This window comes from Carassius carassius, chromosome 6 (assembly GCF_963082965.1).
Source record: "Carassius carassius chromosome 6, fCarCar2.1, whole genome shotgun sequence".
In the NCBI taxonomy this organism is placed as follows: domain Eukaryota; kingdom Metazoa; phylum Chordata; class Actinopteri; order Cypriniformes; family Cyprinidae; genus Carassius; species Carassius carassius.
The window spans coordinates 38,825,380-38,849,495 of NC_081760.1; the positions used below are offsets into that span (position 1 = coordinate 38,825,380).

General features: G+C 37.3%; 1 protein-coding gene across 1 annotated transcript in view; it reads right to left on the minus strand.

Annotated features, from left to right (window-relative positions):
* The window catches only part of LOC132141746 (uncharacterized), a 28,842-nt gene extending 6,727 nt beyond the window's left edge, over positions 1–22,115 (minus strand). The window contains exons 1-2 of the mRNA XM_059551409.1: positions 21,891–22,115; positions 21,623–21,830 (exon numbers count right to left, since the gene is read on the minus strand). Of these exons, the coding sequence (XP_059407392.1) occupies positions 21,623–21,830; positions 21,891–22,115 (433 nt within the window). The remainder of the gene's footprint in view (positions 1–21,622; positions 21,831–21,890) is intronic.
* Between the last annotated feature and the right edge of the window lie 2,001 nt (positions 22,116–24,116).

Genomic DNA, 24,116 nt, shown 5'->3' on the forward strand with positions numbered 1-24,116 from the left:
GTGTCTGCCCACTGAATGACCATCAAGAGGGGCACGGTAGACTGTAATGGCCGCCACATAGACCCTCAAGGTGGAGCGGGTCAAACCTGCAGAGAGAAGGAACTCCAGAACTGTCCAAACTGGGCAAATAACTGGGTCGTGCTGGCAGTCTTCGCACCAGGAGGTGAAAGGTTTCCACCTCAAGGTGTATAGTTTCCTCATGGAGGGAGTTCTGGATTGAAGGATGATCTCAGCAACCTCGGTTGAGAGACCAAAAGCTACAAGATGTGCCCCCTCAGGGGCATATTGCATTTTGCCCTTCCAGTGTCAATTTTTTGTGCAGTGATTTCTAGCAACATGTGATTATTAAAGAAAAGAAAAACCTCACTGAGCAAACGCCACCATAAATGATTATTCATACTGCATTGCTGCATTAAAAATTTTGTTGATTGTCACCACTGATGAGATTCATATGCTGCTTCTTGATGTGTCAGTGTGTCTAAATGTAAATTTTCTATTTGCATTACATAGATTAATCTTATTTTTAAAGCTAGATTAGAAACTTGTTTGCATGCTGTAGTTTAACGGAGTTAGTCATACAAAAGCAGCGGAGTCCCAGTGGAGAGAAAAGATTTTACTCTATTGTTTTATTCCGTTCAACGGGGCCGTCCCGGGGCACAAAATTCACAGGCTAGGAAGGCGTACTGATGCTGGGTGTAACTAAAAAGGTGCCATTGTCCGGTGAGTCTCATATCACATAATCTTATCAACTGTTTATCTCCTGAACTGCAACTTTCTTTACCACGCTATTTAGTGCCAATCCCACCATTCAGTCAATTTCCATGGTAAAGGTACGGTGTGGGGTAGGTTTAGGGGTTAGAATTTTTGTTGCATAATTTAGGAAACACTTTAACTTACACAACCAATAAAAACTTCAAAACTGGATTGGGGGGAAATTGTGCATGCGTGTCATACACCTGTCTCTCAATGGGAGGAAGCCACGCCCCATTTTGGAGCTCCCACTCCGTTTTGGAGTTCCCTCCCCTATTCAGAGATCTCCAGGCTGCAGTTATACCCTTCTCCCTGGACTACCCACCTCTGTCTGTAATATATCTGTTTTTTTGCACTCTTTGGCCACCAGGTGGTATTGTGAGCAAATTAAGCATCCATAAAATAAGCCTTTTGCCAACCACTTAGATGAAATCTTAAAGCTTTATGAGGCTTCATCTCGCCATCACTACTAAGCAGTCCTTCTAAACCAGGCATGGGCAAACTCAGTCCTGGAGAGCTGGTGTCCCTGCAGAGGTTAGCTCCTACCCTGAAAAAACACACCTGCCTATAGCCTTCTAGCAGAGGTGTAACTTTCAATCACAAGCAAGTCTTCAAGTCATATCACAAGTCCTCAAAGAGTTAAAGTAAATAAGATTATTAATTAAGTGACTTATTAAATGATGATTGTGCAGTATATTCATAATTCATCATAAAGTGGTCTCTCTTTATTGCAGGTGGGCCGCCAATTATAATATTGTTAACATATATAAAAATGTCTAAGTCATAACATAATAACATAATTTCATATATAGAAATAAATAACAAAAAAAATAAATATTAAACTGTAACTTTGCTTCCACTATTCGAGCTGGCTGATTATTTTAAGAATAAACCACCATTTTTTTATTTTTGCTGCATATGCTACAGAACAACAAATTCAAACAAGAATAAATGGCTGTCAACATGTTTCCTCCTGACTGCTTGCTCTGCTGACTGTCTATCCGCTGCCGAGCTCTGGCTGGATCTGGTTTTCTCGTTTTGCTGAGCGGTGCAGCCCGAGTTATTTTCTGTTCATTTCCAGTCCATTCTAGGGCTGTGCGATTAATAGAAATGGTCATAAAATCACGATTTGAGCGTGCGCAATTTCTAAATGGCTTTATAGCACGATTTTCCGCGGCCCTGACCTCCCGCAGTATGCTGTCAGAACCAATCAGAATGCAACAGAACAGACTGGGCATATGCCTAACTCCAGGTTCATACACTGTCCGTGATGCACCTTTTTTCTGAGCCCATGTTAACGGATCAGAGCATTCACACTGCACGCGGTAAAAGGCTAGAAATAAAAACGTGCGAAAATAATTAGCACATGAGCATAGAGAGAGTTGTTAGTGCGCAGAACGCAGTTTAATTGAGAGGAGACACGTTTTAAGTGCTTGCACTCTCTCCGGGCGATAGCAGCGTGTATCTGAGCAAGCACGTCTGGTTTTGTGACATAGAAAAAGGAAATCTGCATGCGAACAGAGAGATTCGCGCTCGTGCATTATTTTCATGTGCTTTCGCGTTACAATAATGCGCTCTCGCTGCTGCTTCTGAACCGCTTACACAGACTGTATACGCACTGCAGACGAGTAGGCCTATGTGTGAACCTGTATAATGTATAACAAATCTATTTTAACACCTGAAGCACCGCTACAATTAATGAACAATGCATTGAAAAAAAAAACCTGCACAAAGGTTTTATTTATATATATATATATATATATATATATATATATAAATTTTTTTTTTTTTTTTTTTTTTGCCATAAGTCTATACATTTCGTTACACCTTTACTATAGTGATTATTTTGACTTATGTCTGTTCTAGAGACGTTACAACTTTTTGAAGAAAAAATTTCAAAGAAATCGCGAGTGTTTTTTTTCTCTCCATATCGCACAGTCCTAGTTCATTCAATAAATACAGTTAACAATCTAGCTTCTGAATACTAAGTTATTAACGGGGTCAGTTAATTTTTTTTTGCAGTGGGCCGCGCAAACATATGTGCTTGGTTGTGTGGGCCGTGAGCTGAAAAAGGTTGGGAACCACTGCATTATAAAATCCTAAACAGTGGTGACATTAATTTTTCATACAGCAGTGTATGATGAGAGCTTTTACTGTCATGTAACCCAGCATGCTTTGCAGCAAAAAGGTTTGTTGATTGTCACATTTTTTTTTTATTCATATGCTGGTTATTTATGTCTGTGTGTGTCTAAAAAGAGCTTTGAATGCATTAGAAAAGTATATTTGAATGATGTGCATATATAGCACTTTGAGCACATCCTGTAGCTTCACAGAACAGATAAAACCCAAACATACAAGGTTATTTTGAAATTTATTCATTCACACGGGAGGTCAAGAGCATAACTAAAGCATACACTGATGATGGTGACACCATTTTAACCAATAAAACATCAACATCTGATCCTCTGTAATTCTCAATAACAGCAGGTGTTCATCACTAATTCACAATCATCTTCTAATTAGCCATTTAATTATCTCATTAACGTTAACACTTTGATGACTTGGGATTTGACTTGAAAATTTGCTTGTTACTTAAAAGTCCAACCTCTGTACTCATCATTAAGGAAGATTCACTCCCAAGGAACAGAGATGGGAAGTCCAGGGGCTAAAGAGTAAGAGGCCTTTCACACTGGCAGTTTAGTGCGGGACTGGGCACGGTTCGCATGAAAAATGTGAACGCGGTCATCGGATCCTGGTGTGCACTGGGGTACCGAACCTGGCTACCTGGAGTAGGTGGTCTGAATTCGGTTTCTCCCGAACTGTGCCACGGTTTGCGTGAATGTGCAAGCAATATGGACTCTAGTGCACACTTGTCCAGAAGATGAAGTACCCTGCACATTCATAACTGTTCTATATCATTGCTTCTTCAACACACGAAAACCACGAATGGAAGAAATACATTGATATGTACTGGAGACGTACTGAATTACACAATGCAATGAACATAAACACAGTTGTCATACACTATGTTGTGCATAATAGCACCAACATAACAAAAAAATTACAACTATGCTCAGTCGTGTTGTGTTCTCATTGAGTTTTCCGTGTGCGTTTGCGATGACGTAAGGTGACTGCAAACGCAACTGCGTTCGATACAACTTTTGAGTATGAAAGCAGAGCAACGCTGCGGGCAGCGCAAGGAACAATCGTGCTCGGGCTCGGACCGCAGCAAACAAGCCCAGTGTAAAAGCCCCCTAAAAGTACTGCCATATTTTTTCTCCACCCATGAGCTCAGCAGCTGATTTCACCAGAGGAGGAACCAAGTGATTATTTCCGAGTCCGAAACGATTCTCAAGTTAAATCCCAAGTCCTTAAAGTATTAAAGTCAATGAGATAATTAAGAGACTTATTAAATGATGATTGTGCATTAGTGATGAACACCTGTTGTTATTGAGCATTACAGAGGATCGGATGCTGATATTTTATTGGTTAAAATGATGCCATCATCATGGAGTTCAGTGTTTGCAGTGTTAAATATATCTCTGTAAAACTGAATGTGCTGTTATAAAGCAGTCATATCAGTGCTTTGCAGTAAAGAGCTTTGAGCTGTTTTTACATTATAAAATAAATAATAAGGTGGCAGCCTATTTATTTCCAAAACAACTTTTTTACATTTATATATGTTTAGTTTTTAAATAACCAACCTTGTGACTGTAACATTCAAATGAACTGTCGGTTTAATAGTTATAATGAATTAATTTTAAATTAATTGTATGTAATGGACATAAACATAACATCCCTTGTTCTAGCTAAGAACTAAGACACACAGACATCATGACCCAACATATGAAGCTCAACAATGGTGACATTCAGTGGCTTAATGGTGAAGCGCATGATGGATCCCTGGACTTTATTCCTCTGCCTGTAACTTACCTGCTTTTTTTTGGTAAATGTTAAATTGAGCAAATTTTTTCCAAAAAGTTATTCTTTTACCAACCACTTTGTTGAAATACTTGAAGCAATTGCCATTGCTACTGTTCAGACAGACTCAGACATCAAGAACCAGTATACAAATCTCAACAATGGTGACAATCAACAAAATACTTCATAATTCAATGCAAGCTGGGTAACACCATAGTAAAAACTCCCATCATGCACTGCAGTATGAAAAAATATTGTCACCACTGTTGAGGATCATATGATAAGTGTTCATGTCTTAAAGCCTGAATTTTTCATGTTTTTTTTGGTAAGTTGTTTTGTTTTGTACCTGCACAATTAGTTAAACTCAAATTTTCAAGGCAAGTGTCTGCACAGAAGTTTTGAGTTAAAAATCTCAACTTATTTTTTAAGATTTGAAGAACTATAATTATTAATTTGTGTCAGTTAAGTTTTTCAAGTTGCTGGAAATTTCAAGTCTGTAAAAGCTTACTCTTTTGATTTCAGATTACCAGGTATTTTTCTAATAGAAAAATTATTGTCACAGAATCTGAAAAAAAACAATTACTATTGTTGAAATAAACAAACTTTTTTTAAGTCACCACATTTAAAGAAGCTATGACTGTTTTCACATGACAAAGCCATGATAATCGAATAAGCAGACAACACTGACTTTTTTTTTTTGTAAAACAACTTACAAGAGTGTTACAATCAGAAATTTACATAGCCTGTTCAACATAATCTAGGGCTCAATACCAGACACAAAAACCTCAAGAATGGTGACAACAAACACATGTTAAAAAGATGAGCTCTTTACATCACAGAACAACAAATAACTAACAATAATAAAAAGTTGAAATTAAGTCAGCGGACAGCAAAACAATAATGATATGACAGTAACTGCATAATTTATTCACAACTGTTGGGGCAATATTTGGGGTAATTTTGTTGGTCTGACAAGGATTTTTGTGTACACTTTAAAAAGTGATTATATTTATTCAGTAAAATTGTCTCAAAAATTTACAAGAAATATTATTAATTAAATTTAACACATTTTAATTAAGTAGAATTAACCATTCAAAATGAGTAGAATAACATGAAAAAATTAAGTAAAATGTACACAAAAATAGTGATTTCATTGGATAAAAAACAAACAAACAAAAAAACACTATTCTAAAGAATACTATGTTATGCATGCCAGGCCAGTAGTTGGCGATCTTGAAACACCCTTCGAAAACATTATATGCATGCACATGACGTCAGCCTTTTTACAAATTCACATTTTTGTTGCTTACATAGATATGATAAAGGCAGCATGTTCAAAAGGTTGTAAGGCCCCCAAAACAGATTTACTGAAGACACCTATAGTTCACAAACAGAATCACTGAAGGAAAAACTAATAATAATTAATTTGCTTACCATTGTAGTAGTCAGTGTTTGCTTTAGTTTTACTCTTGAGTTAAGGTGTAAAGTTTAGGTGTTTTCAGCATTATCTGAGAAATTCTTAGAAGCACCTCTTATCAAAACCTTGTTAAAAAAAAAGTTTTTTTCATTTAGGCACATTTTTTCATCAGACATCAAGAATCAGCCTGAGAACCTCAACAATGATGACAATCAAAAAGCATGTTACACTGCATTCTGGGTGCCACCAATCAAAACTCAATTATGGATGCCATCATGCTTTGCGGCATGAATAATTTATGAGCAACAATTCTATAGTAGCTTGTTTTGTGATTCTTACAGTGTTAGCTTTCACTGTTATGCTGATGATACTCAACTCTATATTTCTTCGCAGCCCGTTGAAACACACCAATTTGAAAAACTAATGGATTGCTTAGTCGATATAAAAAACTGGATGACAAGTAATTTCTTACTGCTAAATTCAGAAAAAACAGAGGTGTTAATTATAGGACCTAAAAACTCCGCTTGTAATAACCTAGAACACTGTCTAAGACTTGATGGTTGCTCTGTCAATTCTTCGTCATCAGTTAGGAACCTAGCTGTGCTATTTGATCGCAATCTTTCCTTAGAAAGCCACATTTCTAGCATTTGTAAAACTGCATTTTTCCATCTCAAAAATATATCTAAATTATGGCCTATGCTCTCAATCTCAAATGCAGAAATGTTAATCCATGCTTTTATGACCTCAAGGTTAGATTATTGTAATGCTTTATTGGGTGGTTGTTCTGCACGCTTAGTAAACAAACTACAGCTAGTCCAAAATGCAGCAGCAAGAGTTCTTACTAGAACCAGGAAGTATGACCATATTAGCCCGGTCCTGTCAACACTGCACTGGCTCCCTATCAAGCATCGTATAGATTTTTAAATATTGCTTATTACCTATAAAGCCCTGAATGGTTTAGCACCTCAGTATTTGAATGAGCTCCTTTTACATTATAATCCTCTACGTCTGCTACGTTCTCAAAACTCAGGCAATTTGATAATACCTAGAATATCAAAATCAACTGCGGGCGGCAGATCCTTTTCCTATTTGGCGCCTAAACTCTGGAATAACCTACCTAACATTGTTCGGGAGGCAGACACACTCTTGCAGTTTAAATCTAGATTAAAGACCCATCTCTTTAACCTGGCATACACATAACATACTAATATGCTTTTATTATCCAAATCCGTTAAAGGATTTTTACGCTGCATTAATTAGGTAAACCGGAACCGGAAACACTTCTCATAACACCCTATGTACTTGCTACATCATTAGAAGAATGGCATCTATGCTAATATTGGTCTGTTTCTCTTTTGTTCCGAGGTCACCGTGGCCACCAGATCCAGTCTGTGTCCAGATCAGAGGGTCACTGAAGTCACCCGGATCCAGTATGTATCCAGAACAGATGCTGGAACAGCACCTAGAAAGGACCTCTACATCCCTGAAAGACAGCGGAGACCAGGACAACTAGAGCCCCAGATACAGATCCCCTGTAAAGACCTTGTCTCAGAGGAGCACCAGGACAAGACCACAGGAAACAGATGATTCTTCTGCACAAACTGACTTTGCTGCAGCCTGGAATTTAACTACTGGTTTCGTCTGGTCAGAGGAGAACTGGCCCCCCAACTGAGCCTGGTTTCTCCCAAGGTTTTTTTCTCCATTCTGTCACGGATGGAGTTTCGGTTCCTTGCCGCTGTCGCCTCTGGCTTGCTTAGTTGGGGTCACTTCATCTACAGCGATATCGTTGACTTGATTGCAAATAAATGCACAGACACTATTTAATTGAACAGAGATGACATAACTGAATTCAATGATGAACTGCCTTTAACTATCATTTTTTCATTATTGACACTGTTTTCCTAATGAATGTTGTTCAGTTGCTTTGACGCAATGTATTTTGTTTAAAGCGCTATATATAAATAAAGGTGACTTTGACTTTGACTTACAGTTCCTCTGAATATGCTGTTTGTCAACATTCTTTAGATTCATACACTGGTTCTTGATGTCACTGTCTCCCAAAAGAAAGTTCCCCTCTCTCAATCAGAATTCTTAAACTCTTGAGTACACTGAAAACTCCAGGACTTTTATTGTTGAATCACAGAACTGCTATAATGAATGTTAATGTAACTCAGAGATTAGGCTCTTAATGAGCTCAGATATTGAGGTAAAACAAAGATTATGTAAAAGCATAAACAACCCCACCTGATCATCTTTTTTCTTAGCTTGGCTAGCTGTTATAACTGAATTACAACTGCAATGCGAAAAGTAATGTTAAAATATCAAGGGTCAAGAGCACAACTAAAGCAAACACTGACCACTATAATGGTAACCAATAATTTACCCTTTGATTCTGTTTGTGAACTGTAGGTGTCTTCAATAACTGTTTTGGGGGCCTTAAGACACAGCCTTTTGAACATGATGCCTGTATCATATTTATGTAAGCAACAAAAATGTGAATTTTTAAAAAGGCTGATGTCATGTGTATGCATATAATATTTTCGAAAGGTGTTTCATGATCGCCAATTACTGGCCTGGCATGCATAACATAGTATTCTTTAGCATAGGGTTTTTTTGTTTTTTTGTCCAATGAAATCAATATTTTTGTGTAAATTTTACTTAATTTTTTCATGTTATTCTACTCATTTTGAATGATTATTTCTACTTAATTAAAATGTGTTAAATTTAATTAATAATATTGCTTGTAAATTTTTGACACAATTTTATTGAATAAATATACCCTTACGAAAAATAACCATGGTTTTATTATAGTAAAACTATGGTTTTTTGGCGTGTTGACTACCATTTGTATAACCACAGATTTACTACAAATACCATGGTTAAACTATGGTTAATTTAGCAAAACCATGGTTAATTTGTGGTTACCATGGTTTAACTATAGTAACCATGGTTTTTTGGTTTTATTTGTAGTAAAACCATGGTTAATTTTCATAAGGGTAGAGAATCACTTTTTACAGTGTAGTTTCAGTAAAATAACATTTTTTGGTATTTGAGACTCAAAGGTTTTTTTAAACTGGAAAATTAGAAGTTTCATTTTTACAGTGTTGTTGAGACCTTACAAATAATGCAATATTGCCAAATATGACCGATAAACAGTTTTGTAGTCCCTAAGTATTAATTCAGAAATGTGTAAACCCCCAGCTGAAAAAGCCAAATTATCTGAACTTTCTGAATTATCTGAACTAAAATTAGAAGGAATGTTTGTTTTCGACAAAGACTTCATGGAAAATTACCGCTGGCATCGTGACAAGATGGCAGACTCAAATTTTCAAACTTTCGAAGGAAGCTCCAGGGAAAATCTTGAGAAGGGTATAACTGCAGCCTGGAGACCTCCAAATAGGGGCGGGAACTCCAAAACATGGTGGGAGCTCCAAAATAGGGCGTGGCTTCCTCCCATTGACAGACAGGCACAATTTTCCCCCAATGCACTTCAGTGCAAACTCCGCCCCACAGCTGATTCTGAAGTTTTATTGGTTGAGTCAGTTAAAATTCTTTTAAATGCATTCTTCTTTGCCTCTCAACGGAGGCGGACACTTTTCTCTCCCTCTCCTCCCCTTGCCTTCCCTGCTTGCTCTCTTGTCTCGTCTATTCTGATAGAGTCTCTCTGCACTGGTCCCCTAAACTGGAAAACATGGATTGGATTTGATTTGATTGACTGTCCTATCAATGAAATTGACACCATCTTCTCGAAGAGAAGCTTGGGTTTGCTGGAACGTTCTCAGCTGACTACACGATGAATGTGTGTGTCAGTCAACAATCCAAAGACAAAGACTATTTCATGATGTCCAATCAATAAAGAATAATAAGCAGAAAAAGCACCTGTTATAAGATTATCTGTTATTGCAAGATTTGATTCATCAATGTATACATGTTTGCTGTGAAAACAATATTGTAACTGTTTTGAATCAAATTGCTTTAAGTTAATAAAAGGGTCAAGAGACTACCTAAAGCAAACCTTGACCACAATTATGGTGGCGTAGTGTTTTTTTTTTCTTCAGTTGAAGGCTGTGGCTAAATTCAGTTGTAGTTCTTGTGTTTCTCTTTACTTCAGTGATGCTGATTGTTAACAGCAGATGTTCATCACTAATGTACAATCATCATTTAATTAGTCACTTAATTATCTCATTAACTTTAACCCTTTGAGGACTTGGGATATGACTTGAAGACTTGCTTGTGACTTGAAAGTCTCACCTCTGGTCAGTATGCCTAGTGAGATCTTGATTAGCTGGTTCAGGTGTTTTTAATTAGGGTTGGAGCTAAACTTTGCAGGACAGCGGCCCTCCAGCACAGAGATTGGTGACTCCTGAATTAAATGATGTGAATGATGCATTAGTGATGAACGCCTGTTGTTATTGAGCTTAACAGAGGATCGGATGCTGATGTTTTATTGGTTAAAATGATGCCATCATCATGGATATCAGTGATTGCTTCAGTTGGGCTCTTGACCCTTGACTTCTTGTGTTAAATATATCTCTGTAAAACTGCATGTGCAGTTATAAAGCAGTGAGATCAGTGCTATGCAGAGAACATATTATAGCTGCTTTAACATGATGAAATAATAATTAATAACTTTATTTCATTTTTAAAATAAATTTTTAAATAACCAATCTTGTGGAACTGCAACATGCAAATAGACAGTTGGTTTAATACCTATGAATTAATTTTAAATCTAATGGAAGTGTTTTAGAAAAATATTTGAACTCTTGTTTTAATAAAACGCACAGGCATCATGACCCAGCATATGAATCTCAACAATGATTCCAGTAAAATGCTAAGAGAAAATATGTTCAAGTGGTGCTAGTTATGATTTTACATAATCATCGTTTGGCCTGAGTGTTATAAATAGAGCCTGTTCTCTGAGTTAAATTAACACTCATTATAGCAGCCCATGTAATTCAACAATAGAAGTCCTGGGATTATCTGCAAAATCCAGAGTTTTGATTGGTGGCACCCAGAATGCAGTGCAACATGCTTTTTGATAGTCACCATTGTTGAGTTCCTGTAGCACAAGTGGTAGAGCATTGCGTTAGCAAGCGAAAAGTTTGAATCCCAGAGAACACATGTTAGGAGAAAATTGTTAGCCTGAATGCAATGTAAGTCACTTTGGATAAAAGTGACTACTAAATGCATACATACATACATGTTTGTGTGCCTAAATGGAAGTTAATTTCTTTAAAAAAAAAGGGTTTGATTAGAAATGCTTCTAAGAATTACTCTGATTATGCTGAGAATAACAGATCTCATACTCTACTACAACCACAGGACGTCTTTTGTTGATAAGACACAACCAACTCAGAAATCCAGAGCAAATGGTGTCAAAACAAACAACACCACCTGATCTTATTCTTTATTGTCTTTTCTAGCTGCTGTATCACAATTACAGAAACAACAACAAAAAGTTTGTTTAAAAGTTTAAGGGTCAATAGCACAAATAAAGCAAACACTGGCCACCATAATGTTAACCAAAATGTAGATTATTCTCCCTCAGTGATTCTGTTTGGGGGCTTGAAAACAAAAGCTTTTGAACACGATGCATGAAACATGAATTCCAGAATTACATTTTTGCGCTGTGTTTCTTAGTCACCAACTACTGGCCTGGTATGCATAACATAGTATTCATTATCATAGTTGTGTTTTTCTTTCTCAAAGAAAGTTATTTTTTTTTTATCTTAAATTTTTTCACACACTCTTCAACAGTACGCAGATATATCACTTCATCATAAATAAGCCGCACAAGAAACTTTGAGCATAGGCTACATACCTCGTTCTGTTAGCTAAGTTATGAAATCACCAAAAAGCTGATTAAAATTGCAAACTGCATGTACGCAGCACACAAGAACTTCTCTCAAATACGTACTAAATGTACTAAAATATATTCTGCAATTTGAGATTACCATATAAGGCACAAGATGATATGTTTTTTTTTTTTTTTGTAATTTAATGCACAAATAAATGTGAGCACAGTGCACTTCCTACTGAGCAAAGTTATGTCCAGTTGACGTCTTGTGGACGTCTTTTTATGTCTTTGCAGACGTTGAAAAGACGTCCACTGAGGAGCCAGAATGAAAGTTTTTGTGACGTCTTTTTTGACGTCTTCTGTTCGTCCGATTTAGACGTTCAGAGAACCTCCTTACAAGGTTAAAAAGTGGTCAGTAGAACTATTTTCAACATCATTTAAGGTTCATTTAGGCATAATTTATACGTAATTTTCCGGACCAAATCAACACTCTCAATGACTCAATGACAATCAAAACAAACAAAACCGCTTCATAGCACAAACTCATCCTTATTTTCCGGACCTTTTTGTTTTAATTGTTACCATTGATGTGATGCATATCCACAATCTTAATGTCTGTGTGTGACTACATGATGTGTTTTTTAAAAATAAGTTCATTCCTTTTTTTTACAAGGTGTCTGTCCATGAAAATAAATAAAGAGTTGCAACAAAACATTAATAACGTATTGTGCTATAATCACCATTAAAAGCAAGATGATAACGCTTAATCTTAATGCTTAAGAGTGTTTTATAACACACAGTTACAACAACCAAAGACAATCTCACACAAGCAGCATGAGGACCAAGATCCCAACTAAACCAAACACTGTCCACCACAATGGTGACTTTGACTGATGTTGATGTAAATGATGTAAATTGATCCTCCTCTGCTGAGATCTTCAGAGATTTAATGTCTTTGATTTGCAGTTGATTTTACCACATGCTCAATCATCAGTTAATTCATTATTTCATGAAGATTATTTTATTTTCTTGATTTTAGGACAAACACAGTGTCTGGAAATTACATTGAAATAACATCTAAATCTAATGCATCCTGAGACTGTTGATTTGGTCCAGAAACAGTATAAATTATGTCTAAATGAACCTTAAATGATGTTGAAAATATTTCCGCTGACCACTTTTGAACTAGTTTTGAACCTTGTAAGGAGGTTCTGTGAACGTCTAAATCAGACGTACAGAAGACGTCAAAAAAAGACGTTATAAAAACTTTCATTCTGGCTTCTCAGTGGACGTCTTTTCAACGTCTGCAAAGACATAAAAAGACGTCCACTGGACGTAACTTTGCACAGTGGGTTATAATAGAAAATATGAGAAAATGAAACTATGATATCTAATTTTATATTCTGGCATTTATGACTGTTGACTTCAACCTTTTTAAAATGTTTATCAATAAGCATGCCGCATCCAGGAGTATGCAATTTGCATGGAGAGCAAGCATTTGGGAGTTTCTAGAAGCTGAATAAACAATAAAGCTATAGGGAGCCCCTTTATTAGAATACCTGGAGGAGAGGAATAAAACAAAAATTGTCATATGTGAATATTAGTCATATTCACCCAGTATAACTTGATCTAATTTACAAATATCTTAATTAGACTTAAGTAGAAATTAGTTGTGTGTTTGAGGCCCTAAAACATTATAATCAAACATATTTTATATTGAAATAATGAAGATTTCTGTGCCACCCCAGACTGGTGTCTGGTCCCTCCCTGGCCACCCCTATAAAAACACATATTTTTTTGGCAAGAACCAGACATGGGTGTCCTGTAGGGTAAATATTTTTTTTTTATGGGAAATAATTTTTATTTAATGAGATTACTATTTAATAATAAGGTCAGAAATGTATAAAGTATAATGTTTCCTTTCCACGATTATTCAAACAGAGAATAAATTATATATAGAGAGTGACATTATCACTAACACAGAAGTATCATGAGTTAAAGCATTCTCAAGATTCAAGTTATTCTTATTGTTTCGGCTGATTTTCTCAAAATATTATATATATATATATATATATATATATATATATATATATATATATATATATATATATATATATATATATATATATATATATATATATATATATATATATATATCGTTATAATCAGTAAAGCTGTATAAACTGTGAATTAAATCTCTTGGTACATACATCTGCGCTTTGTTGTTTATGATGAGGGAATTCACAAGAGTCCGGAATTCAGTCAGCGAACGTGCAGGCGCTCAACAAAACTAACGAGGACTCATCTGAACGCTTCTGTTTTGCCATTGCATTCTTAAACTCAACAGAATTGTGTGTGATTGGTTAAAATGCGCAACACTATAAAAATGCCTAAAATAACGTAATAGATGTAACAGACGTAATAGATTTTATTTGTTTGTGCAGGGGCATTTTTTGTCCAATTAAGTGACATTTTTGCCCTAGGTCCCGATTAGTGGCCACAGCCTTAACAAGCTCCGCCTATGACTGAGATGACTTGTAGAGATAATAAATGCAGCGCTCTTTGCTGGCATTGTGCCAAACCATGCACCAGCAGCCGCTTGCTTTAGTTAAAAATAACAGTGTTCTGTGAATGTTGATGATTTAATAACAATTTTTTATCGGGAGCGTGTATGCTGGGATTTCATAAATTTTATAGAGAAAAAGTAATGTAACTAGTAATGTAACTAAATACTTTTGAAATAAAGAAATCAGAACAGTAACGTTATTACTGTTAAGGAGTAATCTGTAATCAGTAATTTCATTACATTTTCAGAGTAACATTCTGAACACTGTGTATGCCAGGGCTAGCTGTCCCATTTTTAACTATTTTAACCATTTGGAGGGCAGAAGTTACCTAAAATATTTTTGAATAGGTGTTTGTACTGTAAACAACATACAGAAACACTTGGTCTTCTGACCTTAAACTTATTTACTGGGAACTTCCTCTGTGACAACCAGCCCCAGTCTCCCCTATTCCACACACACATACACACACACACAGAGAAAGAGAGAGAGAGAGAGAGAGAGAGAGAGAGAGAGATTTGATGATAATCAGCCAAAAGAATTATTATAAAATCATGTTCTTACCCGTTTCACCAAAATTCAATACCAGTTACAGCACTACAAATGAACAGGATGAGACCAGCAATAGGGTTTTTAAGTGGTCAACGCCTTATATTCTAGCAGGATGTAACACTTCACATAGTACAGAAACAGCAGAAGCAGAGACTAAACATGGCAACCAGCACAGAGTAGACATTAGACTAACGTCACACAATAGGTGTAAACTTTATCTTTATGAAAAAAATGAAACTGTCAGTCCATCCATAGAAAGGCTTATTATGTTTTCAAACTTACGTGAATATTTAATCTTATTCTGGGTAAACAAGAAAATAAATGATTTAATAAGAACTACTCTAGAATTACGTAGTAGAGTAAATTAATATTGAAGTTGCATCCTCGTGCACCAAGCTTTTTATTCTGACTTTGGCCTTGTTTCTCTTCTCTGTTGTCACTGTTTATCTTTTGAACCTCTAAATAGGGTCATAAATGCATTTTCCTCTGTAGCGACCACAGAAGTGAGAGAACAAGCCATGTGCAAACCCACAGCAGCATAGTGTTGTTTACTGTTTGATCATGTGACCCTCATGAGAGATGGACAGAAGAGTGCTGACGTCACAGTCCCATTGCTCTGACATCGAAAGGCAGATATTGCTGATACTGTTTAAAGGGATAGTTCCCTTTCAAATTAAATTTTGGTATGTTTTAGCTTACCTCAAGGGCATCCAAGATGTAGTTGTCTTTGTTTCCAGAGTAGTTTCCATTTGGATATTTTTAGGTCAAACATTTCTTGTCTGTGACTCATATAATGGAGGTCTATGGTCACCACCTCAAAGAGCATGCACAGCGAAGTCCAAATTAAACCATTCGTAAGTACACATTGATTACCTAAGACACGAAACGAGCGGTTTGTGTGAGAAAACGAACAGTATTTATATAGTGTTTTATCTCTTGTACACAACCACGTCCAACTGATCACTCATTTATTACTGTTTACCACACGATACGCCACCAATCTGCACTGTCTGAAATATAATTCAGTAATTGTAATTAATTAATTGGTTTATAATGCACCCTATAATCATTGCAATTATAATAAAAATACAGCACATTACTCAATCTATTGACAGCGTGCCATTGGTTCCCTCTGGCCTTGGACGTCACCTCCAGTTTATACATGGCAAACTAAAGACAGCATGCATAAAAAGGTAACTGCCATCTCCTGACCTCAATTCAACTTAGCTTTCTTTGTTGCCGCAAATGTTTTTAACAAACACACCATCACAGCAGCCAAAAAAGACAAAAGATAGAATAAGAGTTAAGAGCGCAACTAATGGAAACTAATCTCCGTTATGGTGAAACACATTAGAGTTAAAGCTCTGTTAATTCTCAATAAAAACTTTTGTAGATGTCTAACAGAAATAAAGTCAGTCTGGTTAGTAATAAGTGAAGCTGGTAACGCTGTTTGTAGAGTTGTTTAATCCTCCTCTGGGGAGATCTCCAGAGATTTAATGTCCTCTATTATCTACAGTTGATTTCATCTAAGGTTGTGGCTGAAGTCAGTTGTAGTTCTTGTGTTTCTGTTCATCTGTTTTTCTGTTCTCTTCTTTCCTTCAGTGATTCTGCTTGTTAAGGCTGAAATTACTTCATATTTAATATACACAGATTCTGTGGCTCAGATAAGGTCCGTTTCTGGTTAATTTCTTAACTCTTGACTGACATGTGGCATTGCTATGGCCTGCTTGTGGCTCAAATCTTGCAAACAGGAATGGTCCACCCACACTGTAAAACCCGACAAGTAAACTTAACTCAAACCGTATGAGTAAACAGATTGCCTTGATTTAAACCATGTAAGTTTTAAAACTTTGCATTCAAGTAATTAAGTGATTAACTGAGTGATAATTGAGCTTTAGTGATGAACACCTGCTGTTAACAAATATAATTACTGAAAAAAAGAGGAACACAAGAACTACTACAACTGACTTCAGACACAGCCTTAGATGAAATCAACTGAAATAAAATACATTAAATCTCTCAAGATCTGATTAAACAACCCCACAAACAGCATCACCAGCTTCACTTATTAATAACCAGACTGACTTTATTTCTGTCAGACGTCTACAGAAGAACTTATTGAGACTGAACTAAGGTTTAGATCAGGGATAGGTAACTCCGCTCCTGGAGGGCCACTATCCTGCAGAGTTTAGCTCCAACCCTAAATAAACACACCTGAACAAGGCAATCAGTGTTTTCGGGATAACTAGATAAATACAGGCAGGTTAGTTTTTATGAGGGCTGAAGCTAAACTCTGCAGGATAGTGGCCCTCCAGGACCGGAGTTGCCTATCCCTGGTTTAGATGTTGATTTATTGTTTCATTTGAAGTAACCATGTTAGATATCAGTGTTTGTATTAGTTGGGCTCTTGACCCTTGATGTATGTCTTAGTCTTTTCTCTGGAGGTTATAACTGTGTGTTTCCAAAACACATTTGTTGTAATTCAAAAGCCCAGAAGAAATGCCATCAGGTGTTAACCTGTACCTAGGTGTAGGGTGTTATACTTCATATTGGTGATGATAATTATTCATTAATATTCACTATTATTGATCTGTACAGAGTCTTATCTCTAATGAAATAGATGTTGTGTAATTCGTAGATGTGGTTCTAGTAAAAATAACACTAAGAGCCAGTGGTTCTGTGATAATCCGTGAATATAAAAATGACTTTCTAAACATTTTGTACACATACATTTTTATTCTATGCTAGTAGTTGGTCAAACACAGACATTAATGATCAGCATATGAACCTCTACAATGATGATGAAAAAAACATGCTGCAATGCATGCTGGGTACTATTGTAGTACAAAACTCATCCTTGGCTCCCAGCATGCTCTGCAGCATTTTTTTATGGTCACCATTGTTGAGGTTCATATTCTGATTATTGATCTCTTTGTGTGACTGTTTGACAGCGTAGAAAACCACACTGTTTGAAAAGTCATTCAGATTAACTGATTATCACAGAACCACTTGCTCTTAGAATCACTTTTACTATAATCAATGAAATTTCACAACATCTATTTTATCAGAGATTAGACTCTGTACAGTTCAATGATTGATGATTATCATCACCAATATAAAGTATAACAACCTACACCTAGATACAGGTTAACACCTGATGGCGTTTCTCCTGGGCTTTTGAACTACAACAAATGTATTTTAGAAACACACAGTTATAACAGCCAGAGAAAAGACTAAGACAGAAATCAAGGGTCAAGAGTCCAACTAATACAAAAACTGATCTCTAACATGGTTACTTCAAATGAAACAATAAATCAACAGCTACACCTTAGTTAATTCTCAATAAGATCTTCTGTAGACGTCTGACAGAAATAAAGTCAGTCTGGTTATTAATAAGTGGAGTTGGTGATGCTGTTTGAGGGGTTGTTTAATCAGATCTTGAGAGATTTTATGTATTTTACTTCAGTTGATTTCATGTAAGGCTGTGTCTGAAGTCAGTTGTAGTTCTTGTGTTTCTCTTTCCTTTAGTGATTCTGTTTGTTAATAGCAGGTGTTCATCACTAATGCTCAATCATCAATTAATCACAGAATTATCTCATTAACATCACTGATAAGCGTTACTCTAACACTCTGTAGTGTGCACACATTTTAAATGTTCATTTAAAACTGAGGATTTTGTTGTGGAGTTTAAAGGGTTAAAGATTTAAGATGAAGAAAAAAAAGCATGAAACATAATTTAACAGTAATAAACTGTAATTCATTTACAGGAAACAAACTGTAGAAAAACAGTTATTTACTGGCACCCCTGCTGCCAGTAAATAACTGCTTTTATACAGTTTGTTGCTGTAAATTAATGGTTGCCAGCAAAAAAAAGTATTTTTCTACAGTTTGTTGCCATTAAGTCAAGGAAAAAAGTAATATACTGTAAAATGTAAATGTCAGATTTACCAAATGAAAAAAAAGTTAATTTAACTAAAATATTTGTGAACATCCATAGAAAAAAAGTTATGCAAAGTTGATAATGAGAGTAAATGCTGAACTCAACTGCATTAATGTGTGTTTGCACAAGAGAGATCTGTTAATGTAGTTTTGTAGTTCACCATTGTGCTGGAGAGTAGAGCCTTCAACAGATTTTCAACAGATCTCTGGAGTTGTGTGAAGTGCCTTCCTGCTTCAAACGCTCCACTATAATCCCCATTCCAAAGAAACCCAAGATAACAGGGCTTAACGATTACAGACCTGTGGCTCTAACATCTGTCGTCAGGAAGTCGTTTGAAAAACTGGTTCTGGCTTATCTGAAGGACATCACTGGACCCTTACTGGACCCCCTGCAGTTTGCGTACCGAGCAAACAGGTCCATGGATGATGCAATCAACATGGGATTGCACTTCATCCTGCAACATCTGGACAAAACAGGGACTTATGTGAGGATCCTGTTTGTGGACTTTTGTTCGGCTTTCAACACCATCATCCCAACAACCCTCCAGACCAAACTGACCCAGCTCTCTGTTCCTAGCTCTATCTGTCAGTGGATCACCAGCTTTCTGACAGATAGGCAACAGTTAGTGAGACTGGGGAAATTCATGTCAAACAGCTGCTCCACCAACACTGGTGCCCCTCAGGGATGTGTTCTCTCCCCTCTGCTCTTCTCCCTGTACACCAACGACTGCACCTCTAAAGACCCCTCTGTCAAGCTCCTGAAGTTTGCAGACGACACTACAGTCATCGGCCTCATCCAGGATGGTGACGAGTCTGCTTACAGACAAGAGGTTGAGCAGCTGTCTTTCTGGTGCTGTCTTAACAACCTGGAGCTGAACACGCTCAAAACAGTGGAGATGATTGTGGACTTTAGGAGAAACCCCCCTGCACTTTCCCCACTCACCATCATGAACATCACTGTGACTGCAGTGGAGTCATTCAGATTCCTGGGAACCACCATCTCTCAGGACCTGAAGTGGGACAATCACATTGACTCCATTGTGAAAAAAGCCCAACAAAGGTTGTACTTCCTTCGCCAGCTGAGGAAGTTTAACCTGCCACAGGAGCTGCTGAAACAGTTCTACTCAGCCGTCATTGAGTCAGTCCTGTGTACTTCAATTACTGTGTTGGTTCAGCTACAAAATCAGATATCAGAAGACTACAGAGAACTGTTCGGACTGCTGAAAGGATTATTGGTGCTCCCCTGCCCACCCTCCAAGAACTGTACACATCCAGAGTGAGGAAAAGGGCTCAGAAAATCATTCTGGATCCCTCACATCCAAGTCACCCCATCTTTGAACTTTTGCCATCTGGCCGGCGCCTCAGAGCCGCAAATACCAGAACAGCAAGGCACAAGAATAGTTTCTTCCCCCAGGCAATCTACCTTTTGAACAGTTAAATGTTTCCCACTTAAACTTATGCTTATGCAAAAAATGTGCAATATTTATTTGTTACCCCTCCATCCTAGAACATACCTGCATCTCACTCAATCCTATTCCATTATCATTTATAGCACAATTGTTTATACACTTATTTATTTGCCAATTTGTAATTCTCCTTTTTTGTAATTTTATTATTATTTTTTTGTCTGTGTGTTGTTGTCTCTGTGTACTGGAAACTTATGTCACTAAAACACATTCCTTGTATGCGCAAGCATACTTGGCAATAAAGCTCTTTCTGATTCTGATTCTGTGCTTCAGTCAATGATGAGCCACAAATTCTGATCTTTTGCTGCTTTATATAAAGACAGTAAATGTGGAGTCGCTGATACAATGGTGATCTCTGTGTTAAGTACTTCAGCACATACATGTGTGCTATAGCTGACAATGAGCTGCAGTGATTTGAGTAAAAGTCATGCATTTAGTTTCTTTACTACAACACATTGTGTTTGCAGTTTTATATTAAGAAAAATTCATTCTCAGTGGACTCAAATGAAATAATTTTATAGTACAAACATCATAAGAATGCTAGCATTGGGAGTGAAGTTAATTTCCATTGTAGTATTTACGGTAAAATACTGTAAAAAATAAGAGTGGTAAATTAATGGTTGAAAGCTGTAAATTAACAGTACTTTACTGGCACCCCTGCTGCCAGTACATTACTGTTATTTAACGACAGAATCTTTTACAGTGTATCCAGACTCCTGGGCCCGGTTTTTCAAAAGGTTTAATCCGGATGAAATTGATCCTGATTTAGTAATCCTTTTTTTGCGATCCGTGATCACGTAATCCAGCTTACTTTTGGAGCCAGTTTTTTTTAAAGCAACATCGGACTGGATTAATCTGATCCGGATAGGAACTTTTCAGGATCACCAAATCTGGATAACCAGTGCTCAAACAGGATAGGAAATAACAATGTAGAACTATGGATATGTAAAGAGCAACAAGTAGAATAGCCAGTGTGGGGTCAATATAAGTTTATTTTTATTTGAAATGAAAACCCACACATTTAAAAAAAAACTAAAAACAAGAAAAACTCCACCCCATCCTCTTCCAGCAGTCCGCTCATCTGAGACCTACAACACAAACATTGTACATTGAGGATATTTATAACAAGTATCAAGTATAGATGTATTGAATAAAAAAAAGACAATGTCAAATACTCCACAATAATTTCAGACTTCCTCATCTGATGTGGAAAGACCAGATTGTCGGAGCTTAGCCTTTAGGAGGCGGATCTCAACTCTGGCCTTGGTTTGCTGCAGTTTGGTCAGAGTCAGTTGTTCCTCTGCCAGACGAAATTGTGCTTCTGCCTGTTCAGTCTCTTTTTGCAGAAGTGCCTTGTAATCATTTTTGTTTGATGAAGGGCGCTTCAAGCCTTTCCTCTGAGATCCTGTGGCAACTACCACTGGCTCAACCAATGAGGATCCAGCTTCTTACTCAGGAACAGAGCTGAGATTCAATATAAATACACTCTCTGGATCAGCCTCAGGAGGAACTGGAAGATTATCCTCCTCCTCCTCAATCCAAGGCTCGCCATCCCCTACAACACCTTGAATACCATGGAGAGCTTGCGACTTCTCACCTCCATTGGAAAACTTCCCACTATTGTTCCATAATGTTCCATAATGGCACCGAACACCCTCTAGTAGTGCATTGGTTTCAGCAGCAGTGAAGTTACAGCTTCTTGAGTCCATGGTTCCGTTGCTTTACTATAATGAACATTGTTCATCAATTATAGGCCTTGGTTCCAATGCCTCAATTGAAAAGCCATAACTAATCAGTTGTAATAGGTGTGTTTGAAAAGACCAACTACACTGCCCTATAAATCAGCCTTTCTCAGAGGATTCACAGAGATACAGTGAAATGGCAGGTGTTGTCCACCGCCACCACCACTTTGCCAGGAGAGGATACTGTCAAAGTGTGTATGTTGAACGTACCAAGCCACTGGAGCAATACACCACTGAGGAGCTGTATGTCCGGTTTCGCTTTGGGAAGGCTCATATAGGGTACCTTGTGAACCTTCTCAGGCCAAAACTTCAACACAGAACCCAAAGGAGTCACGGTCTGTCTGTGGAAGACCAGATCCTCATTGCTCTCCGATTTTATGCATGTGGGACTTTCTATCAAGTTGTTGGTGACTATATGGGTGTGGTGAAATCAGCTGTGTGTGATGTGGTAAAAGATGTGTCAATCGCACTGGCCAGCCTGGTCAATGAATTTGTTTCTTTTCCAAAGGACAACCAGATTGCCCATGCCAAGCGCAGCTTTTTTCTTTTGGGGAATATGCCCAATACTATTGGAGCAATCGACTGCACACATGTGCATATACAAGCACCTCGTGAGAATGAATGGGAGTTTATAAACAGAAAGGGGAGGCTCAGCATTAATGTCCAACTTGTGTGTGATGCTGACCTCATCATCACCAACTGCCTTGTCAAGTGGCCTGGGTCTGTCCATGATGCACGCATCCTGAGGGAGAGCTCTCTATATAGAGACCTCCAAACCAACCGACCGGATGGCATAATATTAGGAGACAGTGCCTACCCACTCCTACCATGGCTGATGACTCCTTTTCTAACAGAAATTACACCGGCGCAGGCACGCTTCAACACTGCTCATTGCAGAGCAAGATGTGCAATTGATAATTTAAATGGAGTTCATAAAAGGTGCTTTGCATGCATTAACTACCTGAGAGCGGAACCACAGAAAGCATGCAACATAACCCTTGCCTGTATTGTCCTGCACACCATCGCTACTAAGCGCAATGTCCCTCTCTGTGCTGACAATGATGCACCTGAGCCCCTTGGAGACCCTAACCAACCTCCTGCATTCTGCCAGAACGAGCAAACAGGACGTGCAACAAGGGACGCAATAGTTAGACACTATTTCTGAATTGGATTTGTTTTGGATTTCAAAAATCAGTGATTGCCATTCTTTGCATTTTTTTGGTTATTCTGTAATCATTGCATGCATCACTAATAAATATTCTAAAAACAAAAATATTTTTCAATTTGTTTTTGGTCAATTTTTACAGCTGTTTGGGGGATTATTTTATGAGGCCAAACTCTTTCTACTTTGCTGTAGGCCTATACTGAAAGGCTGAATACGTTAAAGCTTACCTAATCACTGTAGCCTGACTGATGAACAAATAAAATTAAAACCTTATGAATAAATAAGATATCTTGCAAGATACTGCATGATCCAAATATAGTATTATTTGATACATTTTTAAAGTTTTCATTACATTTTGGCCATGAAATCCACGCTGAATCCACCCTTCTGATGGGATCAGTTTAATCCAGATTTTTTGGATCAAAGTGATCCAAATCCTACAAAAAAGTTCTAAAAAAACCCAAACTAAAGTTTTGATCCGGATCAAAACCAAGACTTGATTACGTGATCTAATCCGATTATGTAATCCGTTTTTTTCTTTTGAAAAACACATTTTCAAGATTTGATCCAATCCGTTATGCAAAAGCCTACTGGATTACTTTTGAAAAACTGGGCCCTGGACTTTACACCTCTGTCTGTAATATATCCCCACTGGGGAAAGTTACGTCCAGTGGACGTCTTTTTATGTCTTTGCTGACGTTGAAAAGACGTCCACTGAGGAGCCAGAATTAAAGTTTTTATGACGTCTTTTTTTTTTACGTCTTCTGTACGTCCGATTTAGACGTTCAGAGAGCCTCCTTACA